General features: G+C 40.3%; 2 protein-coding genes and 1 long non-coding RNA gene across 8 annotated transcripts in view; 1 reads left to right on the forward strand and 2 right to left on the reverse strand.

The window, feature by feature from the left end:
- LOC124277824 (acetyl-CoA carboxylase-like) overlaps positions 1-3,451 on the forward strand; it is a 69,387-nt gene extending 65,936 nt beyond the window's left edge. Inside the window, 3 exon segments of the mRNA XM_046713538.1 lie at positions 98-269; positions 1,044-1,176; positions 1,849-3,451. Coding sequence (XP_046569494.1) covers positions 98-269; positions 1,044-1,176; positions 1,849-1,963 — 420 coding nt within the window. The 3' untranslated portion in view covers positions 1,964-3,451.
- Positions 3,452-6,145: 2,694 nt separating this feature from the next.
- Positions 6,146-27,327, reverse strand: part of LOC124277825 (CNK3/IPCEF1 fusion protein-like) — a 62,446-nt gene continuing 41,264 nt past the window's right edge. The window contains 13 exon segments of the mRNA XM_046713539.1: positions 6,146-6,511; positions 11,125-11,333; positions 11,877-12,083; positions 15,284-15,396; positions 16,203-16,251; positions 16,254-16,270; positions 20,659-20,735; positions 21,874-21,995; positions 21,998-22,024; positions 24,313-24,358; positions 24,506-24,578; positions 24,942-25,036; positions 25,801-26,030. Coding sequence (XP_046569495.1) covers positions 6,416-6,511; positions 11,125-11,333; positions 11,877-12,083; positions 15,284-15,396; positions 16,203-16,251; positions 16,254-16,270; positions 20,659-20,735; positions 21,874-21,995; positions 21,998-22,024; positions 24,313-24,358; positions 24,506-24,578; positions 24,942-25,036; positions 25,801-26,030 — 1,361 coding nt within the window. The 3' untranslated portion in view covers positions 6,146-6,415.
- Positions 7,001-10,267, reverse strand: LOC124277826. 6 transcript variants are annotated; one of them, XR_006898926.1, is made up of 4 exons: positions 7,693-10,267; positions 7,467-7,590; positions 7,281-7,364; positions 7,066-7,090 (listed from the first exon to the last, which is right to left on the reverse strand). It is a non-coding gene; the product is annotated as an uncharacterized LOC124277826 (long non-coding RNA). The 6 variants fall into 6 exon arrangements; XR_006898927.1 differs by lacking the exons at positions 7,066-7,090; positions 7,281-7,364 and adding an exon at positions 7,001-7,036 and having other exon boundaries at positions 7,449-7,590; XR_006898928.1 differs by lacking the exon at positions 7,281-7,364 and having other exon boundaries at positions 7,066-7,119.

Raw genomic sequence — 27,327 nt, forward strand, 5'->3', positions numbered from 1 at the left:
AAGATGATATTTATTGGATCATTTTTTTTCTTTGGGTAACCAAGCGTTACATGTTACTATTTGGATCTTGTTGAGCATGGTTCAGTGTCTTCTGTAGGCTATCCTCAAGTGGGAACGTAGTCGTGAGTTCTTCTACTGGCGACTGCGGCGGCGTCTCCTGGAGAACGAGGTCAAGAAGAAGTTACGCCAGTTCACCAAGGACTCGAGTGAGGCCCAGTTGGACTCCATGCTTGGACGGTGGTTTGTGGAGGACCAAGGCACAGTCAATGTAAGTATCACTGTTAACTCCAGCTCTCTGTGGACCTTGTTAGGCTGCTTCCACTGGACTTGCCATAGGTCACCCATGCTTGTCATAGGTCATAGCAATGTGTCAAATTGGTCCCCCTTGCTTGGAATAGGTTCCCAACTTTATGATAGGTTCCCTGGGGTTGCAGTTTCATTGTGCCCCTGAAGACTTAGAATAGGTCTGTGGTTTGGGGGGACCACTGACTACAGTCCTCTTTGAGTCAGGACCGAGAATTGCATTCATTGTCCAAAGTTACCTTCCTGAACTGGACTCCATTTACTAATACCCAACAGGTTTCTTATATTTGGGGACCACTGTCACCAAAAATTTCTGTAGAAACTATCATTAAAATTTTGCACAGTTCAGATTAGCTACCTTGAGGACTGCAGAGCTTAGGGACAGCAGGTGTTCCTGAAGCATGTAAAGTGCCGGTATTGACCCATCATTTTGCTGATTCCATCCTTTCTGGCACATGGGCTCTCTGAATAGATAGGAGCACTGATGTCCTTGTTGTCTAAGGTGCCATGATACACTGTACTGACTTGCATTCCTGAGGAGTTCAAGAAGCCTTTGAATGTGGGTTCGAATCTCTGTCCCAGTTTTGTTTCTTGGTTTCTTAGCAACATACAGGTGCCTGTTCCACCAAAGTGGTAAATGTCCTCCCTCCAAGAGTTGATGAGAACAGGCAGTTCTCCCCAGCAAGCTAGTATGCAGCAGATTCTTGTTTCTAAATGTTCTGCTTTCTGCATCGACAGGCGATATCTGTACGAGGACGATGAGGCGGCTGTGGAGTGGCTGGTGAACCAGCTGGACGAGACACAAGAGAAGAACACTGTGCTGGAGAACATCCGATGTCTACAGAGAGACCATGTGTTGCAGCAAGTCCGGAGGTCAGTCAATTCATCATTACTCAGAATCAACAAGATTCCTCATAGCCTTCAGCAGTCATAGCACTTCGCTTATTGCAACTACGGGTGGTCAGGCTCGCTGACTTTGTAACTGTGAGGTTCCCAATCGATGCTCATGCTGTTGATCACTGGAGCACTATGATTACTTTGTAGAATGAGGTCTTGCTGAGTTAGAGCACTCACTCTCATGAGAATCTAGCCTCCTCGGCTGTAAGAGCCTACTTACACTAAATATATTGAGATGGAGGGGTGGTGGGGCTAGCCTAGTGGTTGAAGAGTTCGCTCGTCTCGCCGCCAAAGACCCAGATTCGATTCCCCACATTGGTACAATGTGTAAGGCCCATTTGTGGTGTCCCCTGCCATGATATTCCTGGAATATTGCTGAAAGCAGCCTAAAACTAAACTCACTCATTATACTGAGAGGCTCAGACAGAGATTTGCTCAGTTGGTCACGGATCATGACTCTGTGGAGCAATGTTCTTAATATCAATCACTAGATTGTCTGCTCCAGAATTGTTTTTAGGCTAGCATCTTGTATTGGGAATATTATTAAATTGTGTATTGTTCAGGGGTAAACCATGTATAACAGTAATGAATTCCCTTCCCTCTTTGAAATCTGTAATTGTTTCCATGACAACTGTTGCCTTGTTACAGTTTGATCCAGGACAACCCGGAGGTGGCTATGGACTCAATCGTCCACATCACACAGCACATGACACAGACACAGCGTGCTGAGATCTCTCACATCCTTGCCAACATGGAGACGTAGAGACCCTCCAGATGGCGCTACAGGCGAGGATGGTAAACGACAGGTGGCTCTGTCCGATTTTGGTTGAAGAATAGAGATCTCGTGGGACTACACAATCTGTGTTCAGACAAACTCATCACTTATCATGCTTGTGTTTGTGATTTCAAGTTCAAACTGAATCATATTTTATGATGAGAAAAGTGGATTCATGTTTGGCAAGATACCTCAGGACTGACTTATAGAAAATGTTGAAGTTATGTTGGAATATGATGTGACTCCGTCATGAGATGAAATGTAACGTGATTTAATCCTTCATGACACGTGTAGTGCATTTAATAGGGTTACCATATTACCATGTCAAATACATTTGTCGTAAATATTTCACCAAAATATTTTCAACTCGTGAGCAAATTATTGTCACTAGAAAGATATTCATACTAGTGGTATACACACCTCATCCAGCTAGTGCTGCCACTACTCAACACTACTCCATTTTGAACAGATAGTCTCAGTTGGGTGGGTTCAGATTGTATATGTTGTCATTGTACAGTGGCCTTAAGCAGAGGGACGGTGGGGTAGCCTAGTGGTTAAAGTGTTCGCTCGTCATCAGCCAAAAGATCCAGGTTCGATTCCCCACATGGGTACAATGTGTGAAACCCATTTCTGTGTCCACCGCCATGATATTGCTGGAATATTGCTGAAAGTGGCGTTAAACTAAACTCATTCAGATAAACAGATGGCTACACACCTGGGTGTCAATGTGTTTTTACAGAATGGAATGCTGCATGTTCAAAACTTATTCAAAGATTGTTCAAAGATATACCACAAGAGATATATTATACTGTTTCAAGATTGACCTATGTATTTGCATCTGATCAAAATTGTTTGAAATGAAATTTTGTACAATATTTGAAACTACTTGTTTGTTGCTGATACTACTTATTTCTTTTCTTGAAGTGTATATATTGAACAAAACTAAAATGTACAGAGCAGGATTATTTATTGCTGATTTGTGAGTAATTACGTGTTAAGTTATACAACCTAGTTGTGCATTTACATTGCACTGTTGCGGTGTGTGTTTCGTTGTACTGAAGTTTGGCATTAATGAATGAGTGTCCGTTGGGTGAACTTGTTGATGTTCAGCTGAAGTGGATGGCAGTTCTTCTGTTGCAGTGGTTTCATTCAGAGGATTTGTTTTGTATATGTGTGTGTGCATCAGTTGTCAGGAAATACATTGTTTGCTGTGAAAGGATGCATTTTGAAATTAGAATTTGTTTTTGACTTTACATGTTTGCCCGACATCTAGAAGTTCCTTAGATACAAGACCATGTATTAGGTAGACTTCTTTCTACCTGTATGAGAGTACTGTCATTACAATAATTGACAGAATTTGGTTTTGAATGTGTATCCATGACTACCAGTACATCAAATACCATGCATTTAGTGGAGTCTGTGAGATGACCTGAATGATTGTCTCCCATTGTTGTGCCAGGATGCAAGGATGTTGGGTATGAGTCCTGTTACATACATCTCATGATTTTTACAAAGATGGTACATATCTTACATCTTCATCATGTTCCTTCCCCAGTAATTGTGATGCAAGACTATTTCAGCACAACTTGCAAATCCGGTGAGTTTGTTTCTCCTCTGATAAACTGAATGTAAAAATAACATGTGGAACTCAAAAAATGTTAAAAGTATCTTGTTTTATGGTGATCAAATTGATAGTAGATGAAGACTAATATGATGGAACAACTGACATTTGACTTTCCTTTCATTGAATTTCATTTACTGGGCTATCTGTGTGTGGCTTTCTGTATTAGGTAGGGTAAAAGTTACCAATTCTTGTCTCAAGGCCCCGCTTTCAATCAGTTATGTGGCTGTACAGGACAGCTTTAAACCACAAGCTTAAAATGTGATCACATGATCATATTCATCCCTGAAGCCCCTTCTCTAGAGTGGCTTCTTTACAAGCTCTTTTTTGCATCCTGCCATCATCAGTGAATCACAAATGAGAAATTTTGTGTTAAGTTGGGTGATAAGAGAAGTTGAAATGTGGAATGAAATTTTACTGTTATAGTCTGTTTGCAGTGAAAACATACCGATGAATGTCACTTTAAACCCAAAAGTAAAACAAATAAAGTGAAATTAAGACTGCGAATCCACATGGTTTTACCTTGCCAATTGAACATTTAAATCTCAGAATTTTAAACGACTTAGGATAAAAGTTGTTTAACAAACGATCATCGTTTCACATGGCTATTATTGGTTTGTATTACAAGGGGGTAAGCACATCAAATGAAACACTGAAAACGACAAGGGTTGTTGTTAACGCTCTTCACGTACTGCACGTTTCATTTGTTTCACTGTTCCAACGACTGCGCTTACCCCCTTGTAATACAAACCAATAATAGCGATTTGAATCTATGATCGTTTGTTAAACAACTTTTATCCTAATTTGAATAAAATTTTGAGATTTAAATGTTCAACTGGCAAGGTAAAATCATGAGTATTCGCAAAATTAATTTCACTTTATTTGATTTACTCCTTTCTTTAAAGTGAATTTTATCGGTACGTTTTCACTGCAAACAAACTATAAATCTGGTTTTGAGTAATTATTTTTTGATCATGGAAAAGTAAAAATTGATTGCTCTCAGGCACAATTAACCCACCTAGTCAAAGTATATATTTCCAACCCATTACATAGCCAAGAGATTCAATTGTAATGTTGTTCAGACCATAGTTGTAAGAGACATAATTATGGGGTATTCCCCTATTTCAGTGTAGGACAAAAATAGAACTGTGTAGACCATTATTTTATTTTCAACAAAAGGTGTCAAAGTATCATTCTGTCCCGTTTTGTTATGCTGGTTGCTATTCATCCAGTATTGGGAACTCTTGACTTTTTTTTTTTGAATAAATATTTTCTACAAAGATATAATTCATGTGTTTTCTGTGACAGTAATTTTCTATTCAGTGATGTCATGAAGTTTTGGTTTTATGTCAGTGTTTTCTGCGATTGATATGAGATCATGTTTTCAGTGTTTAACCATGCTGACACTGTCTGAAGTCAATGTCCCAGTTTCAACTAATTTTTCACCGGGCTGTTCCAAGTTTGTTTTCAAAACATCTTTGAAAAATTAACAAAAGTATTTCTGTAATATTTTGCAAAAACAGTTTCAACTGAATGTTCAGAGACAATATTTCTAGGACCATACAAATTCACATGCATAAAACATCTAAGAAACCATATCCAGCACATTTTGCGAAATGTCTGAAAGCAGTACTAAACCCAATTCACTCTCAACACATGAACAATTTCAATGAAATTAAAGTCATCAGGTGTCTTTGGTGATTGTATGTCATCATGGACATTGGCCCAGGCGGGGCGGTGGTGTAGCCTAGTGGTAAAAGCGTTCGCTCATCATGCCGAAGCCTCGGCTTCGATTCCCCACATGGGTACGAAGTGTGAAGCCCATTTCTGGTGTCCCTCACTGGCGAAAATACTCACTCACCATACTCACTCTGGCCTATCCACAGTTACTTCCATTGTGATGATGTGGACTGCAAAATGTATTTCTCAGATCTTATAATCAAACCAACACAGACTATATGAAACAACAACTTTACTGTTTGCGCATAAAACAAAAACAATATTTATACACAAATATTTGCAGTTGGCTGTAATACGTAGAAACATCTTGAACATAACTGAGAATGACACTGAACCACACAAGCATCAAGACGAGAACGATGATCACGTAACTTCAATGAATGTACCTCACTTGTGAAGTAATGACACAAAATTGGTTTTGAAGAACAAGGAGCCTAGAAGAAGCCCATATCACTTTCATTTGGGGATTCCTGGGCGGAATTGTTACGAAGTGCCACATTCTTGCCCAGAGTGTAGCAGGAATAGAACCTTGTAATGACATACCAGAAATGAAATGAGCCTCAAGAAACAAATATTCAACTTGTGTGCGACATCAGACATCCCTGCACAGAGTGCTCCAACATGGGGCATCCCTGCTCAAAGACCTCGAACACCGGCCATCCCTGCACAAAGACCTCGGACACAGGCCATCCCTGCACAAAGACCTCGAGCCACCCCTGCATAAAGACCTCAGACACAGGCCACCCCTGCACAAAGTCCATTCCTGCATAAAGCACACAGGCCACCCCTGCACAAAGAGCTCCTCTGCAGCAGCTCTCGTATCATAAATCCCTGCACACAGAGTTCTATTGCTGGCACTCCTGGCACTACACCTGCACAGCCATGACAGGATCTGCAAATGTTTCTCTTAAAGGATACCAGTTGTGAGCCTGCTCTTCAGCTCGGGGATGTTTGTATCACATGATCTTGCTTGTCCACAGATGTTGCAACAGTGGTGGTGTCACTGTCTAAAGTTTGTTGATTCATGCACAATCACACGATCCAAATTGTCCATGAATGCACCAAAGGAGGTGGTCACTCTACCCAGTGTATTGTTCCTTGAACTCACTTATCGACTCATGTGTCAGAGTCTTCTCAAAGAAATTGTTGATTTCAGACAGTTCCAGCTGCTTAGCCTGAAACATAAAGACAGGTGCTATTGGCAATGCCTACTCATCTCCAGGTTTGCCCATACAATGGTACACACAGAGATCATCACAATAAAACACATTTCCCAAGTCTCCTTTAATGTTCACCATGCACTGATCTCATAAATTACATTAACCCTCAACATTAAACTTCAAGGTTGTAAGCCAAAATAACCTTAAAGGTCGTGATCAGAATATTTAACAATTCAATAAACCACCCTTCCCCAGGCTACTATTTCATGCACCATACCCCAGGTTACCAGTCAATGCCCACCTACCCCAGGCTACTTTTTCACGCGACCCTTCCCTAAGCTACCAGTCCATGCCCACCCTACCCCAGGCTATTTTTTTCATGCACCCTACCCCAGGTTACCAGTCAATGCCCACCCTACCCCAGGTTACCAGTCAATGCCCACCCTACCCCAGGTTACAAGTCAATGCCCACCCTACCCCAGGTTACAAGTCAATGCCCACTGCCCCCAGACTACCAGTCAATTCCCACCCTACCCCACACTCACCAGTCCAGTCAATGCCCACCCCACCCCCACACTACCAGTCAATGCCCACCTACCCCAAGTTACCAGTCAATGCCCACCCTATCCCAGGTTACCAGTCAATGCCCAGACTACCAGTCAATGCCCACCCTACCCTTGGGTACCAGTCAATGCCCACCCTACCCCAGGTTACAAGTCAATGCCCACCTACCCCAGGTTACAAGTCAATGCCCACCTACCCCAAGTTACAAGTCAATGCCCACCTACCCCAGACTACCAGTCAATGCCCACCTACCCCAGACTACCAGTCAATGCCCACCTACCCCAGGTTACCAGTCAATGCCCACCTACCCCAGGTTACAAGTCAATGCCCACCTACCCCAGGTTACCCGTCAATGCCCACCTACCCCAGGTTACCAGTCGATGCCCACCTACCAGTCAATCCCCACCTACCCCAGACTACCAGTCAATGCCCGCCCTACCCCAGACTACCAGTCAATGCCCGCCCTACCCCAGACTACCAGTCAATGCCCACCTACCCCAGACTACCAGTCAATGCCCACCTACCCCAGACTACCAGTCAATGCCCACCCTACCAGTCAATGCCCACCTACCAGTCAATGCCCAGATACCCCAGACTACCAGTCAATGCCCACCCTACCAGTCAATGCCCACCTACCAGTCAATGCCCACCTACCCCAGACTACCAGTCAATGCCTACTTTACCCCAGCCTTCCATTCCATGTCTCTTCCATCTGTTAGATATATGTTAAGTAACCAAGACATGAAGAACCCCGCAGCGTGAAATCAATCCCCCCAAGTGTGAGAGTTAGTATAACACCTAAAAGAACCACTCAGCTCCTCCCAGCGAGGGAACGATCACCCCAAAGTGTGTGTTAGTACAACATCATAAGGAGACCAATGTCAAGCAGAGCAAACAAGAGAAATCCTGCTAACATCAAGTCAAGGCCTACAGTATATATAACTTAATGAATGATATATGGGACTATTGAAACTGAAAACATACCAGGGTCTAAAGTGACATGCTTCTTCCCATAAGCCATTTTCCATGCCAGCAATGATAATATACTACTCAAAAGAAGGAATATCCAATTTTTTCACATATTTTACTGATTTTTCTTTTTACTGATTAACATAACACTCAGATGTAACCAAGTTATGATCAGAGCTGGTAGTCATACTTACCTCCCATCACATGTATGTAATGACATTGAGAGACATTAGCCATATTCTCATTCACAAGAATTACCATCAATAAATTCAGAATGTCAATCCTTATTTCATTATTCGAAATAAAGTTATTTTAACAGAAGAAATTTCTTCAGGATAAGACATTAAGGATAACAAATTCTTAACTATTCAAATACAGCAACGTATGGTGGGAACAAACTCCTTAAAAATACACATAAAGAAGATTTTTCTTTCTTTCACAATTCAACAACACCATGAAGCAACAAAACCACTCCCTCGACTACACACACAAAAAGCATGCTGGTTAGGATAGTATTTAAATGAAGCATGAGCGTTAAATATGATATGAATGAATAAATATTATATAGTTTAATAAATATTCTACGCTAACAGTGAATAAAATCAATCAAAAAAGCTTCATGTTTTATAACATGAAGTCAGAGGCATCGATATGGACAAACTACGCGAGTCTATTCTTTGATTCTTACCGTCCATGATAATTTTGAAGATATTATCTGTTAACGAAAAAGCTAAATATATTGTGTTAGAAGTGAGCATCTGATGAACTGAATAAATAATTTAACATTAGGTCCATTGTATGTGTATGATGATGGTGATGACGATGATGAGAAAGAAGTGGTTTTCAATTTAGAAAGTTCCTCTATATGACATCAGAAATCATTAAAACCACAGAGTGAGACGATGATGAGGTTTGTTGTTCCAGCTGGAAGGGAGTTAGCTGGCAAAGGTGAGGGGGAGCGTGTACAAGGCCAGAACCCTGCACCAGAGCACCGGAACACTCTCACTCATGACCTCCTTGTTGGACGTCTTCCCTGTATCCAGTCCATAATGTCCCCATTGTAGAATGACAAGCACTATGGACCCATTAACCTTAGCTTTGTATCGATACAGCTCATGTACAGATGTACAGTAAAGAACGGTTATCATGAACACAAATGCACCACTAGTTTCAGATCATTATAAAGGCGGACTCACACGGGTTGGCTTGTCCAAACAATATGCCGAATTTGATGGATTCATATCGTCTGAGTGATTAATTGAATTCAACAAACAGTACAAATCTGCCAGTTTAACCCGTGTTGATTGTGTTGTGAGTGTGTAGAGTCTGTTCTAGATATTCGGCAAGTTGGATGTGTGTTGGTGTCACGTGGTAAATGTTTACAAGCACGAAACATGGCTTCGTCTGCTTCAAAGAAACCACACCTTGAATTTTCACGATTGTTTGTCTTCAATTTCAAGTTCTTTAATGAGATGGTTGTATGCTCCATGCGTGTTGGGACAGAGAAACTTAATTTTGTCCAAAAAATTATCTTTTTCTTTGCTTTGGCTTCTTCACATAGTATCGCGCAGCAGATAACTGCTACTATGTCTGCTTCCGACAGTTTGATACCATGGATACAGAATACCGCGAGATATTACGAGATTGACCCTAGATTGAATCGTGTTAGAGGTAGCTAATTGATCAGTCGATATTCGTTACAACCACCGACCATGTTGTACAATGTAAGGAAATCGGTAGGTCATTATGACGTCCCGACCTGTGTGAGTCCTGCTTAACTGCAGTTTGTCATAACCAATTTTAGTTGTATACATTTCGACTAACACATACATCAAGTGGCCGGGATCCCAAACTAGCTTGTTATGTCAGTTCGTTTATGATATTTCTTGTTTGAAACATCTTGTGTTTCCCACTCAGTAATATCCCTTAGTTATAATGATAGCCATTATAATCCATAGCTTCATTTTGACAGTCAGTGTGGTGTTGGCAGATACATTTTGCATCATCTAACCGATAGTATCACGGATGAGAATGGGTAGAAATGCAAAAAGAGGAATATGTGCCAGGGTCTTGGGGGCCGCAGGTTTAGACAATTCACAAGAATGACCCCAGTGTGATCAAATCAGTGGAATTCCGTGAAAAATTCTCACCCCACATAAACTTTGTATCATATCCCAATTGTACAATGACAGGTATTTTGGAGTGAGTGAGTTTAGTTTTACCCCGCACTCTGCAATATTCCAGCTATATGGCGACTGTCTGTAAACAATCGAGTCTGGACCAGACAATCCAGTGATCAACAGCATGAGCATCGATCTGCGCAATTGGGAACCGATGACATGTGTCAACCAAGTCAGCGAACCTGACCACCCGATCCCATTAGTTGCCTCTTACGACAAGCATTTTCGCCTTTTGTGGCAAGCATGGGTTGCTGAAGACCACTAAACATTTCACAGATAACTGGTATATGATGCTTCCCAAACTATCAGAATCATTTGGAAAATAGCTAAAGCTATGAAAAGAAGCTATGAAATTGAACTCTTTCAGGGATTTTTCTAGGCCATTAATTCATGTTAATTATTAAATTTATAACAGATAAGTACTTTGAAGAGTTGACTATGTCACTAATAATACTAAGGCACTTGAATGATTAGTTATGAATTATTGCATGAAATAAGAAAAAATAAATGCATAAAAATACATCCTGATTATAAAAATAACATTTTTGTCAGGTATGACTGACAAGTGCATCCTAGAAAAATCCCCATTTCTATATCCGAAAGAAATGAAAAACGTAAAAATAAGATCTAAATCTATATCACCTCAAAACTAATGTTCAGACTTTGAAAATACCAAAAAAAACCCAGTATCTCACTTTCAAAATCAAATCTGACATCAAATAAATAAATAAAATATATAATAAAGCAGCAATGAATGTAAGCCAGGTCCTGAACTACATAGCGTGTACAGCTACTTCTCCATATACGGTTAACAACAAAGCAGTGAGAACTAGTTGTATACAAGGAGCGTCATGTTGAGTGAGGCGTTCCGCTACTGCCTGGAGCAAAAAGCAGGAACAGATCTAAGACAGACACCTTCAATGTCCTCTGCAGTGACTGGAGTTTCCTAAGTTTGTTTAGCTCTCCTCGCGACGATTTCAGCAAGTCGGTCGACGTTATGTGACTTCTACGTAGTCGTTCCCTATCAATGCCATCTATTGTGAGGTTTTGTCCATGTAGGTTGCGTAAAATACCTGTGAGATCGTCAGGGCTACCTGAAGGTGGTTCCGAAGACACACTGGAGTCTGCAAGAGATGGGAGATGGTGTTCAAACATCAGTATATGCCAGTACAATATGGTGACATTGAATTTTCTGTTCCACATATTGAATGGTTTGTTTACAGGTTAACAGCTCATGACAAGAGTATATGCTGCTCGGTGTAAGACAGCAAATACATTTTGTATGTTTTAAGCAAATTGTGTTTGCTCAATGTGCTGCTCAGGACATGATTGCCTTTTTAGCAAACAATTACTGTTATCATTGATTTTCAGTGATTCTTTTGTATAATTTCACCACTGTTTTGCTTTGCACGTCAAATAGAATCTGACTGAGTAGATATCTAAGACTGATTATTCACTGGCATTGATGTTTCAAATATAATTATGTCATGGGAATGTGTTGACAATCAAGATTGGGTCAACCAGCAGTTGACTGACTAAGAAGACCTTCACTTATTGGCCTTCAGTTGACTGTAGAAGAAATGACCTTCACCTATTCACATTCTGTTGACTGAATAAGTGATCTTCAATTGTTCAGTTCGGTGATCCCGATTAACACTTGCATCTACCTTTCTGTCTTTTCTCTACAGGTACTGAGGATTCAGCCGTTGGCACCAGAGTGGAGGTGCTGCCACCTACTTCCTGTGTTGCTGGTCCCGACAGGGTGTTGCTGCTGCAGGCGGATGACTGACTGACCAGTGATATCTGACTGCCCATCTGACTGCCGACAGACACGTCGTCTTCTCCCTCGTCCTCTGACTCTGAGTAGTAGATATCTGGGGGGAGAAGATTGTAGTGATTGTAGATATCCGAGGGGAGAAGATTGTAGTGATTGTAAATATCTGAGGGGAGAAGATTGTAGTGATTTTAAATTTCTGAGGGAAGAAGATTGTAGTGATTGTAGATATCTGAAGGGAGAAGATTGTAGTGATTGTAAATATCTGAGGGAAGAAGATTGTAGTAATTGTAAATATCTGAGGGGAGAAGATAGTAGTAATTGTAAATATCTGAGGGAAGAAGATTGTAGTAATTGTAAATATCTGAGGGGAGAAGATTGTAGTGATTGTAGATATCTGAGGGAGAAGATTGTAGTAATTGTAAATATCTGAGGGAAGAAGATTGTAGTAATTGTAAATATCTGAGGGGAGAAGATTGTAGTAATTGTAAATATCTGAGGGGAGAAGATTGTAGTAATTGTAAATATCTGAGGGGAGAAGATTGTAGTGATTGTAAATATCTGAGGGGAGAATATTGTAGTAATTGTAAATATCTGAGGGGAGAAGATTGTAGTGATTGTAAATATCTGAAGGGAGAAGATTGTAGTGATTGTAGATATCTGAAGGGAGAAGATTGTAGTGATTGTAGATATCTGAGGGGAGAAGATTGTAGTGATTGTAGATATCTGAGGGGAGAAGATTGTAGTGATTGTAAATATCTGAGGGGAGAAGATTGTAGTAATTGTAAATATCTGAGGGAAGAAGATTGTAGTAATTGTAAATATCTGAAGGGAGAAGATAGTAGTAATTGTAAATATCTGAGGGAAGAAGATTGTAGTAATTGTAAATATCTGAGGGGAGAAGATAGTAGTAATTGTAAATATCTGAGGGAAGAAGATTGTAGTAATTGTAAATATCTGAGGGGAGAAGATTGTAGTGATTGTAAATATCTGAGGGAAGAAGATTGTAGTAATTGTAAATATCTGAGGGGAGAAGATAGTAGTAATTGTAAATATCTGAGGGGAGAAGATTGTAGTAATTGTAAATATCTGAGGGAAGAAGATTGTAGTAATTGTAAATATCTGAGGGGAGAAGATTGTAGTAATTGTAAATATCTGAGGGAAGAAGATTGTAGTAATTGTAAATATCTGAGGGGAGAAGATTGTAGTGATTGTAGATATCTGAGGGGAGAAGATTGTAGTAATTGTAAATATCTGAGGGAAGAAGATTGTAGTAATTGTAAATATCTGAGGGGAGAAGATTGTAGTAATTGTAAATATCTGAGGGGAGAAGATTGTAGTAATTGTAAATATCTGAGGGGAGAAGATTGTAGTGATTGTAAATATCTGAGGGGAGAAGATTGTAGTAATTGTAAATATCTGAGGGGAGAAGATTGTAGTGATTGTAAATATCTGAAGGGAGAAGATTGTAGTGATTGTAGATATCTGAAGGGAGAAGATTGTAGTGATTGTAGATATCTGAGGGGAGAAGATTGTAGTGATTGTAGATATCTGAGGGGAGAAGATTGTAGTAATTGTAAATATCTGAAGGGAGAAGATAGTAGTGATTGTAAATATCTGAAAGGAGAAGATTGTAGTGATTGTAGATATCTGAGGGGAGAAGATTGTAGTAATTGTAAATATCTGAGGGAAGAAGATTGTAGTAATTGTAAATATCTGAGGGGAGAAGATTGTAGTGATTGTAGATATCTGAGGGGAGAAGATTGTAGTAACTGTAAATATCTGAGGGAAGAAGATTGTAGTAATTGTAAATATCTGAGGGGAGAAGATTGTAGTAATTGTAAATATCTGAGGGGAGAAGATTGTAGTGATTGTAAATATCTGAAGGGAGAAGATTGTAAATATCTGAAGGGAGAAGATTGTAGTGATTGTAAATATCTGAAGGGAGAAGATTGTAGTAATTGTAAATATCTGAGGGGAGAAGATTGTAGTAATTGTAAATATCTGAGGGGAGAAGATTGTAGTGATTGTAAATATCTGAGGGGAGAAGATTGTAGTGATTGTAAATATCTGAGGGGAGAAGATTGTAGTGATTGTAAATATCTGAGGGAAGAAGATTGTAGTAATTGTAAATATCTGAGGGGAGAAGATTGTAGTGATTGTAGATATCTGAAGGGAGAAGATGGTAGTGATTGTAAATATCTGAGGGGAGAAGATTGTAGTGATTGTAAATATCTGAAGGGAGAAGATTGTAGTGATTGTAAATATCTGAGGGGAGAAGATTGTAGTGATTGTAGATATCTGAAGGGAGAAGATAGTAGTAATTGTAAATATCTGAGGGGAGAAGATTGTAGTGATTGTAGATATCTGAAGGGAGAAGATAGTAGTGATTGTAAATATCTGAAGGAAGAAGATTGTAGTGATTGTAAATATCTGAGGGGAGAAGATTGTAGTGATTGTAGATATCTGAAGGGAGAAGATTGTAGTAATTGTAAATATCTGAGGGGAGAAGATTGTAGTAATTGTAAATATCTGAGGGGAGAAGATTGTAGTGATTGTAGATATCTGAAGGGAGAAGATTGTAGTGATTGTAAATATCTGAGGGGAGAAGATTGTAGTGATTGTAAATATCTGAAGGGAGAAGATTGTAGTGATTGTAAATATCTGAGGGGAGAAGATTGTAGTGATTGTAGATATCCGAGGGGAGAAGATTGTAGTGATTGTAGATATCTGAAGGGAGAAGATTGTAGTGATTGTAAATATCTGAGGGGAGAAGATTGTAGTGATTGTAGATATCTGAGGGGAGAAGATAGTAGTGATTGCACAGTATAGTGATTGTGATCAGACAGTACCTTGAGTAGTAAAAAAGTGAGATAGTGTCTAGGATTACAGTAGCAAGTTGGTAGTCTGGATAGTGGTATAATAGTAGTCAGTAACTAGGATAGTCAAATAGTAGTCAGGTTGTAGCTAGGATATAGTACAGTGAAACAGTGGCTAGGATTTCAAAATAACAATAGCTAGATAGTGAGTGAGTGAGTTTAGTTTTACGCCGCACTCAGCAATATTCCAGCTTTATGGCAACGGTCTGTAAATAATCGAGTCTGGACCAGACAATCCAGTGATCAACAGCAGGAGCATCGATCTGCGCAAATTGGGAACCGATGACATGTGTCAACCAAGTCAGCGAGCCTGACCACCAGATCCCGTTAGTCGCCTCTCACGACAAGCATGGGTTGCTGAAGACCAATTATAACACAGACCTTCATGGGTCCAGTGCACTATAATGATGATAGTACTTACTCTGTACCCCCATGGGGTGGGGTGAGCGCGGCTCGGGCTTGATGAAGCCCCCTGTGGTGATGACCCGACTAGTATCAAAGTTGATGGCTGCCAGGCCCATTTTGTTCATCCATCTGAGAAGAGGCACATAGGTCACTTAACGGTGTTGATAACACAGAGCTCCAGATAAGATTTAGCTCATGTGGGTACTGTACCCACTGTATTTTTTTGGAGAGGGTATTATGAATGTTGAGTGGGTATTTCATTTTGCGTTACCCACTGCTTTCAAATATGTGCGTATTTCAGTCATTTTACTTACCTAAGTATTATGTGACTGAGTAAGTTTACTAAGCAGGTATGTTCTGCCTTATGTCATACCTAATCAAAACCAACTTAAATATAATGGAAATGATTTCATAAAAAAATCACTCATTCTATACTGACAGTACAACACTTGTCCTATACTAACAGTACATCTTGATAGCATTTGATGTCTTTTTCATTACGCAAGCGATTTTTATAAATATATTCCGTACGCATTTGTTTTAAACTATTTGCGTATCTAACATTTTAAATGCGTAATTGGTACGCAACAATTACTTTTCAATGCGTAATTTGAAATTTTCTATGCGTATTTTACCCGGATACGCAGCTTATCTGGGCCTCTGGATAACATGTTCAACAGATTACAACTCGTCAAGAAGATGCTGTGGAGATGAGGCAGTGGAATGATACATATTGTGTGATGTTTTATGTACACAGTTTACACCCATGAGGTATGGTCCTCACCAACCCAGAAACAGATTTGGAGTGAACTGGGGTTCGAACCCAGAGAATGCAATTCAGCACACCGAACTAGACGACTGTGCTACAAGTGCTGCCTGGATGGAGAGAGGGAGAAAGGAACGAGGCTAAATGAAACTGTATTGCAGTCACTCACTTGCTCATGTCATCCTGTCTCTCTGATGCGAAGTAGGACGTCGTGCCGGGTTGTGGATCTTGAAGGCACTGAAATCACAACACAATTTACATGTCGAGATGCAAGTGAATCATGGCTTGCTGTGACTGTCATCATCATCATCATCATCATCATCATCATCATCATCATCATCACCACCATCCTATCATGGTCGTCGTCATCATCATCATCATTACCATCATATCATGGTCGTCATCATCATCATCATCATCATCATCATCATACCATGGTCGTCATCATCATCACCACCATCATCATCCTGCCGTTATTATCATGGTCATTAACACTGTCATCGCCACCAAGATTAAAACAATAGTACTGTTTTGATTAACACCGCACCAGAAGACGTAAAAACTGGCAAAGATGAAAAACTTGTAAAGGCTTGAAATTTATCCATGACCATGAATGTATATTTTGCGCAAACAAGTTAAAATAACAAGAATATGTAAAACATCAGCTTTTTATGCGAACTCAGCCTCAATATTTTATCCTCCGTACGATGTGATCATAAACGTTATGAACACCTTTAAAAGGCTTAAGAAAAACTGCAACACCATAGTTGGATTGCTCTCTCATGATACAACAAAACACCATTAAAATATCAATCACATAATTATCATAGACATGTGTGAGCTCTAGGTTCATATTTCCTGATTGTGTTTTCTCAACAAAAAACCCACTTTAACGACCATGCAGTGCTACTCAAAAGAAGTCAAGGACAGATCATGACATATTAACTATATGTGAGTGAGTGAGTGAGTAACATTTTACACTGCTCCTTGCAATATATCCAGCAATATCACGGCAGGAGACATCAGAAATTGGTTTCACAATGGGCTTCACGCATTGTACCCTTGTGAGTAAATGAACCTGTGACGAATAACCGCCTCAACCACTATAGTTTGTTTGCAGTGAAAACGTACCGATGAATTTCGCTCTAAACAAAAAAGTAAATCAATAACATGGAATTAAGATTGCGAATCCTCATAATTTCACCTTGCCAATTAAACATTTAAATCTCAGAATTTCATTCAACTTAGGATAAAAGTTGTTTAACAAACGATCACTAATTCGAATCGGTATTATTGGGTTGGATAGACTACAGGCTACCCACCATCCCCATATAACATAGATCACAATAGATTAACTACAATCATGCAAAATGTGTGTTCCTAGACTTCTGTTGAGTAGAATACAGAGAACAACAATAGTCCGCAACAGTAAACAAAACTCAAGAAAAGTATTTTAACGGTTTACACCTGCCCCTCACAATACAACGATACAGTTTGAAATGAAAAAAAACCACAACTAAAACCAGCAGTGTCTGAAATAAGACTCTTATTTTATCATATCACACCTAAATACTGTGGAATTCAGGCTTTTTGGTTCACAAGAATCATGCTTAGTGTTGCAATACATGTGATACAAAGTATCTCGCCCAACTTACTGATGTTACAGTCATACGGACTGGATCTTATTGAATGTTTGTTGGCTGTTTATTGCTGCCCTCAGCGTTATTCCAGCTATATGGTGGCGGGCTGCAAATAATCGAGTATGGACCAGACAATCCAGTTATCAACAGCATGAGCATTGATCTACACACTTAGGATATGAAGACATGTGTCAACCAAGTCAGCGAGCCTGACCACCCGTCCTGTTACTCGCTTCTTACAACACTGACTAAGTTTGGTTTTATGCCACTTTTAGTAATATTCCAGCAATATCACAGCAGGGGACACCAGAAATTGGCTTCACACTTTATACCCATGTGGGGAATCAAACCCGAGTCTTTGGCGTGACGAGCGAACGCTTTAACCACTAGGCTACCCCAGGGGTGGAAATAACTTAAAATTGATAGTGTACTTCGGTACAGTGGCACATGTAAAATCACTTGCCCTGATAATGTTTCCACTGTACCGGCCGTTTTCTTGTTGATTTTTTAAATAAACAACATAATTTACATTGGAAAGTCAACTGGACACCGGTACAGTGTGATAAGCAAATTTGCTTGCCCGACAGAAAAAAACACTGGACTCGGACGTCGGGCAATGGGTTATTTCCACCCATGTACCCCACCGCTCCCTTCTTACAACAAGCAGGGGTTGCTGGAGTTCAATTTTAACCCCAATCTTCAAGGGTACATGTGGTTGTGGCTGGGACCAGCATGATAATAGGATGGAAATATTACACCCTGCACAACAGAGGATGCACTATCACAAGGTTCAGTCTTAGTTCAGACACTGCAAAGGGAACTAATATTTAGATTGATGTTTGAACAGAACACAATTATCCAACGGACGGAACACAATTATTCAGCTGACAGAACCCTGTGAGCCTTCATACTCACCTATGCTCACTGCACAGCAGCCGAGGGTGAAAATAGATATATTGTAACCATGGCAACATGATGATTGACAGACACACAAGTACAGTCATTTCATACTCTGATTCCGAAAGTATATCCGCTTTTACTCCGCTTTTACCAATATTCCAGCAATATCACGGCGGGGTACACCAGAAATGGGCTTCACACATTGTACCCATGTGGGGATTCGAACCCGGGTCTTCGGCGTGACGAGCGAATGTCTTAACCACTAGTGTACCCCACCGCCCCTATATACCTCTGCAAATTAAGACCTTGTTGGCATTTAGAAAGATAATGAAGACCAAAAGCTGTTGAAACAACTTGTACTTTGTTTATACAAATCATTTTTACTATTTACCCCGGTAATCCTTTATCAAGGAATTACTGAGACTGACTGACTGGCTGAGTTTAGTTTTACGCCGCTTTTAGCAATATTCCAGCAATATCACGGCGGGGGACACCAGAAATGGGCTTAACACAGTGTGCCCATGTGGGGAATCGAACCCGGGTCTTCGGCGTGACGAGCCAACGCTTTAACCACTAGGCTACCCCACCGCCCCAGGAATTACTGAGAAAGCCCACAGGAGTTTATAAAACCTGTAAACAGAATACAATTTCCTTTCAAATACAGCATACATATAGTTGCTTCACAACTGTTCTCAAAATGCTCTTTCATAAAAGTTATCAGTTGAACAGTTTTTTAGGTCAAGAGTGTATGAAAGGAGATACTGGTATTCAAGGCGACTGCAGATATGTTATCGTATTGTGAAACTGCAAATACAACTTCAATGATATAACTTCCTCATCGGATGTCTGGCTATTAAACTGGCAGATCTGGTCTGGAGAGCTGTGTTGACGAAGATGAGTCATGGTTTGCAGTCACACACTGGAACAACAGTGTAAATACTTGGGTGGAGTGGCTGGGATTTACTTTGGCGACTAGACAGTTTTCAGCTGCACATATATTTTTTTACACATATTGTTTAACATTTTAAAAATTGAAACCATGAGCCTAAATATTTATTTTCCATAACCCCTTGCTACAATATAAATTTTTATATTTTCCCCCCCAAAAGTATAAAAGTCTGAAGCATAATTAGTTTTGCAAAAATTTCCACAATATATTTTTTTCAAGAAAATCCCAACTACCTCTTCCCAGGCCCCTCACAAAATGGCTGATTCATAAAGTTTGTGTTTATTGTCCACCAAAATGCAGTCATTTGTACCCATGCATACAAGGGCACCTCTTTTCACTATTAAGTCAAGTATAAGGTCAAGGCTGTATGTCTGACAGCAGTGCATTGTAAGTATAAATATATACCCAATTCAACGCAGGCGTACGTGTTGCTATAGTTTCAAAACAATAGCAGCAAAAAAGTTTGTATTTGTTATGGTCTGGCGGTAAAGGACATTGGACATTGAGTTGAAGCCATGCATAAACTTGCACAGATTACAATAACTGCACCACATTCATTATTTGTCAGTCTTTCAAATGTTCAACTTGATATGTTGTTAGAAAAAACTGTTTAACCCTAAATATAATTCTAAAATATGAAGTGTCATATCATCTCCACTATGAGTCCCAGTTTTGAGGTGTAAATGCTTGATGTAGGTTTCTATTCAATTTTAAAGAGAAACACTGCAAGGAGACTTATAATTATTCCCCAAATATCATAACAAGGAAATGTACACAATGCACCCATTTTGGGAATAAAACCTGGACCATAGCATAATGGGCAAACACTTGAATACCTTGGCTACCAAAGCCCATTGACAGTTTAAACGGTTGGTTGTTTTATGGAGCATTCTTGATTCATAAATAATTTTACACTAGTTTTTCAACAGGACGAAAAACACCACTACCCTTATGAATTGTTGAGTTGTGTTCTTCTGTACAAGTGAAATGATTATCGACAAATTAAAATGCATTGTTGGACAAACAGACATACAGAAACTCATTCACACTGATGTATGCATGCACTCTTATGCACATATGCACACAAACTCACATTTCACTGCCAACCATTGACGCTATGTCCACCATGGACTTACCTCTTCTTGGTCTTGATGTCCGTGGCTGGAGAAACCTGGAAAGCTGGCAGATGGATCACCCCTTCTGCCTTCAGATCCTGTACACAACACACACCAGATCAATACCTGGGTCAATTCAGGGTCAATGCTGGGTCAATTTGGGTGAGTGAGTGAGTGAGTTAATATTTATCGTCACATCGGCAATATTTCAGCCATATCGTGAAGAGAACAGTTTATAATTATATTACAGATCAATAAAGTAGGACATTAAAAAACCTGTTGACGAAGAACAGTAAAACTACTAGTGTATCACAGATATCCATTTAAAACTAGCAATTAAATATAAAATATTGACACTATAAATTACAATACAATATAAAAACAGGCTATAGATTGCCAACAACTGAAGGTAGATCACCACACTTGGGACCATGGGGACTTACAGTACATTGGGTCAAATTGGATCAACACTAGGTTAACTACAGGTCAACAGCAAATCAACTACAGGTCTGCACCAGGTCAAGGTCAGATCAACCTTAGGTCTACACCAGGTCAAGGTCAGATCGACACAGGGTGAACACCAGGTCAATCAGGTGAAGGTCATGTTAACATTGGGTCAATATCGGTTAAACACCAGGCTGACCAATATTGGGTTAAACACTGACTACACCAAAAGCCATGTCTTCATTCTTGGCTAAAATTTCTTACTGCAAACAAACATTGTTGGTAGGTGGGGGAAAATCATACATATACAGTAAATTCCAATATATCTTTTTGTTATCAAATCTTGTCCAAATATATTACCATGTTGCAATTAATATGAAACTCATCAGCTGTCCAGCAACAATGAAGATGTCTTCCCAATTACTGTGTAATTTTCCCATCAAAGTTGCGGCAACATGAGGTGAAATTGGGTTTAACGTCAGCAACAATGAATATTTTCCCAATTACTCATATGACCCATCAAAGGCAACATGACACATGTGGTTGTAGAACATAATTCCACCCACATTTGGTATTTCTGATTATATATAACCTCAACTTAACATGCATCCTCACAAGCTTTGTTTATATTCTCAACACCTGAGTTAGCTAACCCTGAACATGAGTGTTTGAGCCTAAATTCCAATGCACACAACAAACTTTGGTTCCATTTATCATGTATGGACTATGACAGTAACCAATATGGAAGAGAATCTATGTTTCATATCATTAGAGAAGTGCTGAAAAACTTACGTCCTTCTCCTTGTAGTAGAAGAGGTTGGAGGTCTTGAGGATGCACCATCTCTTGGCCCAGCTCTTGTTGAGGATTCCACGAGACATCTTCCTCTTCAGCAGCCAACCCTCACAGTCCCCTTGCCAAGGTCCTTACATGACACACGGCGATCTGAAGGGAACAGGAGACAGTAAGAGAAACTGCAGACGGACAGATGATCAGACAGACAGAGAGACATACATACAAACAGACAGATGATCAGACAGACAGAGAGACATACATACAAACAGACAGATGATCAGACAGACAGAGAGACATACATACAAACAGACTGATGATCAGACAGACAGAGAGACATACATACAAACAGACAGATGATCAGACAGAGAGACATACATACAAACAGACAGATGATCAGACAGACAGAGACATACATACAAACAGACAGATGATCAGACAGACAGAGAGACATACATACAAACAGACAGATGATCAGACAGACAGAGAGACATACATACAAACAGACAGATGATCAGACAGACAGAGACATAGACCTACAAACAGACAGATGACCAGACAGACAGAGACATACATACAAACAGACAGATGATCAGACAGACAGAGAGACATACATACAAACAGACAGATGATCAGACAGACAGAGAGACATACATACAAACAGACAGATGATCAGACAGACAGAGACATACATACAAACAGACAGATGATCAGACAGACAGAGAGACATACAAACATACATACAAACAGACTGACGATCAGACAGACAGAGAGACATACATACAAACAGACAGATGATCAGACAGACAGAGAGACATACATACAAACAGACAGATGATCAGACAGAGAGACATACATACAAACAGACAGATGATCAGACAGAGAGACATACACAGACAGATGACAGACAGAGAGACATACATACAAACAGACAGATGATCAGACAGACAGAGAGACATACATACAAACAGACAGATGATCAGACAGACAGAGAGACATACATACAAACAGACAGATGATCAGACAGACAGAGAGACATACATACAAACAGACAGATGATCAGACAGAGAGACATACATACAAACAGACAGATGATCAGACAGACAGAGAGACATACATACAAACAGACAGATGATCAGACAGACAGAGAGACATACATACAAACAGACAGATGATCAGACAGACAGAGACATACATACAAACAGACAGATGATCAGACAGACAGAGACATACATACAAACAGACAGATGATCAGACAGACAGAGAGACATACATACAAACAGACAGATGATCAGACAGACAGAGAGACATACATACAAACAGACAGATGATCAGACAGACAGAGACATACATACAAACAGACAGATGATCAGACAGACAGACAAACACCCTACAAACAGACAGATGATCAGACAGACAGAGAGACATACATACAAACAGACAGATGATCAGACAGACAGAGACAGACATACAAACAGACAGAAACAGATCAGACAGACAGAGAGACATACATACAAACAGACAGCGATCAGACAGACAGAGACAGACATACATACAAACAGACATGATCAGACAGACAGAGAGACATACATACAAACAGACAGATGATCAGACAGAGAGACATACATACAAACAGACAGATGATCAGACAGACAGAGACAAACATACAAACAGACAGATGATCAGACAGACAGAGAGACATACATACAAACAGACAGATGATCAGACAGACAGAGAGACATACATACAAACAGACAGATGATCAGACAGACAGAGACATACATACAAACAGACAGATGATCAGACAGACAGAGAGACATACATACAAACAGACAGATGATCAGACAGACAGAGAGACATACATACAAACAGACAGATGATCAGACAGACAGAGAGACATACATACAAACAGACAGATGATCAGACAGACAGAGAGACATACATACAAACAGACAGATGATCAGACAGACAGAGAGACATACATACAAACAGACACATGATCAGACAGACAGAGAGACATACATACAAACAGACAGACGATCAGACAGACATTGATGTCAGTCCTTTCAGCAATCTGGAGTGGAACAGAAGACAGACAGACAGAAGACAGTTTCCAATGCCTAGGTCCTTACATAACAGCATGATCTGGAGGGGAACAGAGAGACAGAGAGAGACAGACAGACAGACAAGGCAGTCCCTCTTGCCAATATCCTACACAATCCTACATTGATCTCAGAAGAACATGGCACAGACACAGACAGACAGACAGACAGACAAGGCAGTCCCTCTTGCCAATATCCTACACAATCCTACATTGATCTCAGAAGAACATGGCACAGATACATAGACAGGGCAGTGCCACAAAGTCCTAACAAGACAATCTGATGGGAACAGAAAACATCAAAATAACAGCAGATGGTTTCAAACAATAAACATCTCACCAAGTCTCTTGGTTCCAGTTTTGGCTCTCCTTCTCACAGTCGGGGACTGAAGGGTAAAACATACATAGCTGAAAAAACGATTTCCATTGAACAAAGAGTGCTTTCACCTCCTTCTATTTATTGCCACAAATAATCTCATTTACCATCACAACCACACAGCAAGTTTTACACAAATAATTATGTCAACACTTACATCAGATACGAAGACTTGACTCTTGTCCACGGGTATCTTCTGCACCACGCCGCCCACCACTATGGTGGTGTAGCTGCAAACACATTTAGAGGAAGTGGCCTTCAAGCATTGGTGAGTGTTTGGCTTTTAACAGTATTCATTTACATCACAGCTTATCAGGTTGATGTGACAGGAAAGCCTGGAGTGAGTGAGCCTTATGATGGCGGTCTGTAAATATCGGAATCTGCACCAGATAATCCAGTGATCGATATCAAGAGCATCGGTATTTGCAGTTGTGACACGATGACATGAACCAACCAAGTCAGCAAGCCTGACCACCAAACCCATTAGTCACCTCTTTGGATAAGCATGGGTTGTTGAAGATCAGTTCTAGCCCGGATCGTCACAGGTTGCATCTTCATCGTGGTGATGTTGAATCCTGACCTCAGTTACTCACCTCACGCTCTCCTCACTCTCCTCCTTACAGTCGGCGGCAAAACCAACATGTTTCTTCTCCTTCGGTGAACCTTGTTCTTCCTTTAATTTGATTTCCTGCAATACGGAAACATCATCATCATCATCATCATCATCATCCACAATGCAGCATCATCTCAGTTGTTATTCACTCTTGGTGAATCGTTTCAAATGACCCAATAATGTAACTTCCAAGAACTGTGACAAAATGAATGGAGGTGAGGTGAGGTGAAATTGGGTTTAACGTCGTGCTTGAGAATATTTCGCTCATATGACGATGTGCATGCGTGTGTATGTGTATGTGCGGCTGCTTGTACTAGCCCAGACTGAAGCTGGTTTTATAATGCTAGCCCACTGAGATACCATGCCGCAGTGAAGCATGAATACCCCACTCAGACACATTATACGGACTCCGAGCCGACCAGTCCTTGATGTACCCATTAATGCTGAGCGCCAGGCAGGAACCAACAAGTACCATATTTTAACGTCTTTTGGTAAGACGCGGTCGGGGATCGAACTTGCGACCTTCCGCTCTCCGGGCAGACGCTCTAACCACTACACCACGGAGGCGGTCACAAAATGAATGGAAGAATTGTATCTAAAAGTATTATTTCATCAGGAATAATGTATTCCAAAATTGTGTTGCATTATCAAAAAAGAATAACAAAAGGTCATAGTTGAGATTTCCCATCCTGTTACGTTGTTTTGATCTAGAAAACATTTCGTTGACACCAGTCTTTGGATGATTGGATATTTTTTATCAGTTTGGAACCAAGCCTCAATGGGAACCTAGCACTGTGTCTACAATATAACTCAAAATCAAATACAGCTCCACCACGTACCTCTGATCGGGTAGATGAATCAATACGTTTTATCTTCATGAGCTTGGGTTGGTCACGTGCATTGTTGTCTGTGGCTACTTCTGACACGACCTCCTTGGACTGGGAGTATGGACGTTCAACTGACATGTATGGGTTCTCTAGAACGTGGGGGGTGGGTTTGGTCACCCGGAACTCCTGGCGACGAACCTCTACAGACTTCTGGTCTGGGGTTTCAACAGTCTCGGGGGAATCTGGAGACATAAGACTTCTCTGTGAGTGAGTGTGTGAGTTAGTTAGTGAGAGGGGTTTGACGCCACTTTTAGCAATATTACAGCAATATCACGGCAAGGACACCAGAAATGGCCTTCACACATTGTTCCCATATGGGAATCGAACCCGGGTCTTCGGTGTGATGAGTTTGAAATATGTGATGAGTTTGAAATACAGTCAAATCCCAATGAGTCGAATGCCGGTGTCTCGAATATTATGCATAACTCGAAGTACCTGTCGGTCCTGACCATTCCCTTTTATAGTTGTCATCATTTGAATACCGGTTACACGAATTCGACTCATAAATACACACGATGACTAGAGAAGAAAATTTGGTCCCATGAGATTCAAACAACAGCAATCTTGTATACATAAGCCGAAGTCAGTCAATGAGAAGTTGATTGGTGTAGCAAACTGATCCAATTAACAAACCACGGCGGCTCACACCTTTCCGCCTTTGACGGGTGAGTTCAAAAGGCAGATTAGTGATTTTAGGAAAATCACTATCTGTGCTAATCAGACTGGAACTGATAAGGTGCCCCTATTTGTGACAGGGAAATCATTAGATAAACAAATGCTTAGGCGGAGGAATTAGGACTGGATCATCTTTTTTTCTACCCTCATAGACATACCTATGTCTCGAATACATCAATAAGTTGAATTTATTACTTGGTCCCCAGAGATTCGACTCATTGGGATTTGACTGTATATTCATTTCTTTAAGACTTTCTTATAGCAATTTTGCTCAGTTATCTCTCAGATATTTATCAATAATCAATCGATATTTAGTCAACGGTTATTGATCTCAATGATCTATTGATAGCCATTCCTAAGACCTGGATCACAATTTATCGCAGGTTATTTGTCAATACACAGCCCTACCTTACAGGGTAATTCCAATAATAACAGCTGAGGGATGAGGGAGTGAGTGAGATAAGGTTTACTCCGCTTTTAGCAATATTCCAGCAATATTATGGCAGGGGACACCTGAAATGGGCTTCACACATTGTACCCATGTGGGGAATCGAACCCGTGTCTTCAGCGTGACGAGCGAACGCTTTAACCTCTATGCTACCCCATTGCGTCCAATAACAGATGAAGGGGCAGTGGGGTAGCCTAGATGTTAAAGCGTTGGCTCGCCTCCTCCAAGACCGGTTGAATCCCCATGGGGTACAATGTGTGAAGCTCATTTCAGGTGTCCCCCGCCGTGATGTTGCTGAAATATTGCTAAAAGCGGCGTAAAAGCGGATATACTTTTGGAATCAGAGTATGAAATGA

The sequence above is a fragment of the Haliotis rubra genome, unplaced genomic scaffold, assembly GCF_003918875.1.
Source record: "Haliotis rubra isolate DU_JTF1 unplaced genomic scaffold, ASM391887v1 Scf228, whole genome shotgun sequence".
NCBI lineage: Eukaryota > Metazoa > Mollusca > Gastropoda > Lepetellida > Haliotidae > Haliotis > Haliotis rubra.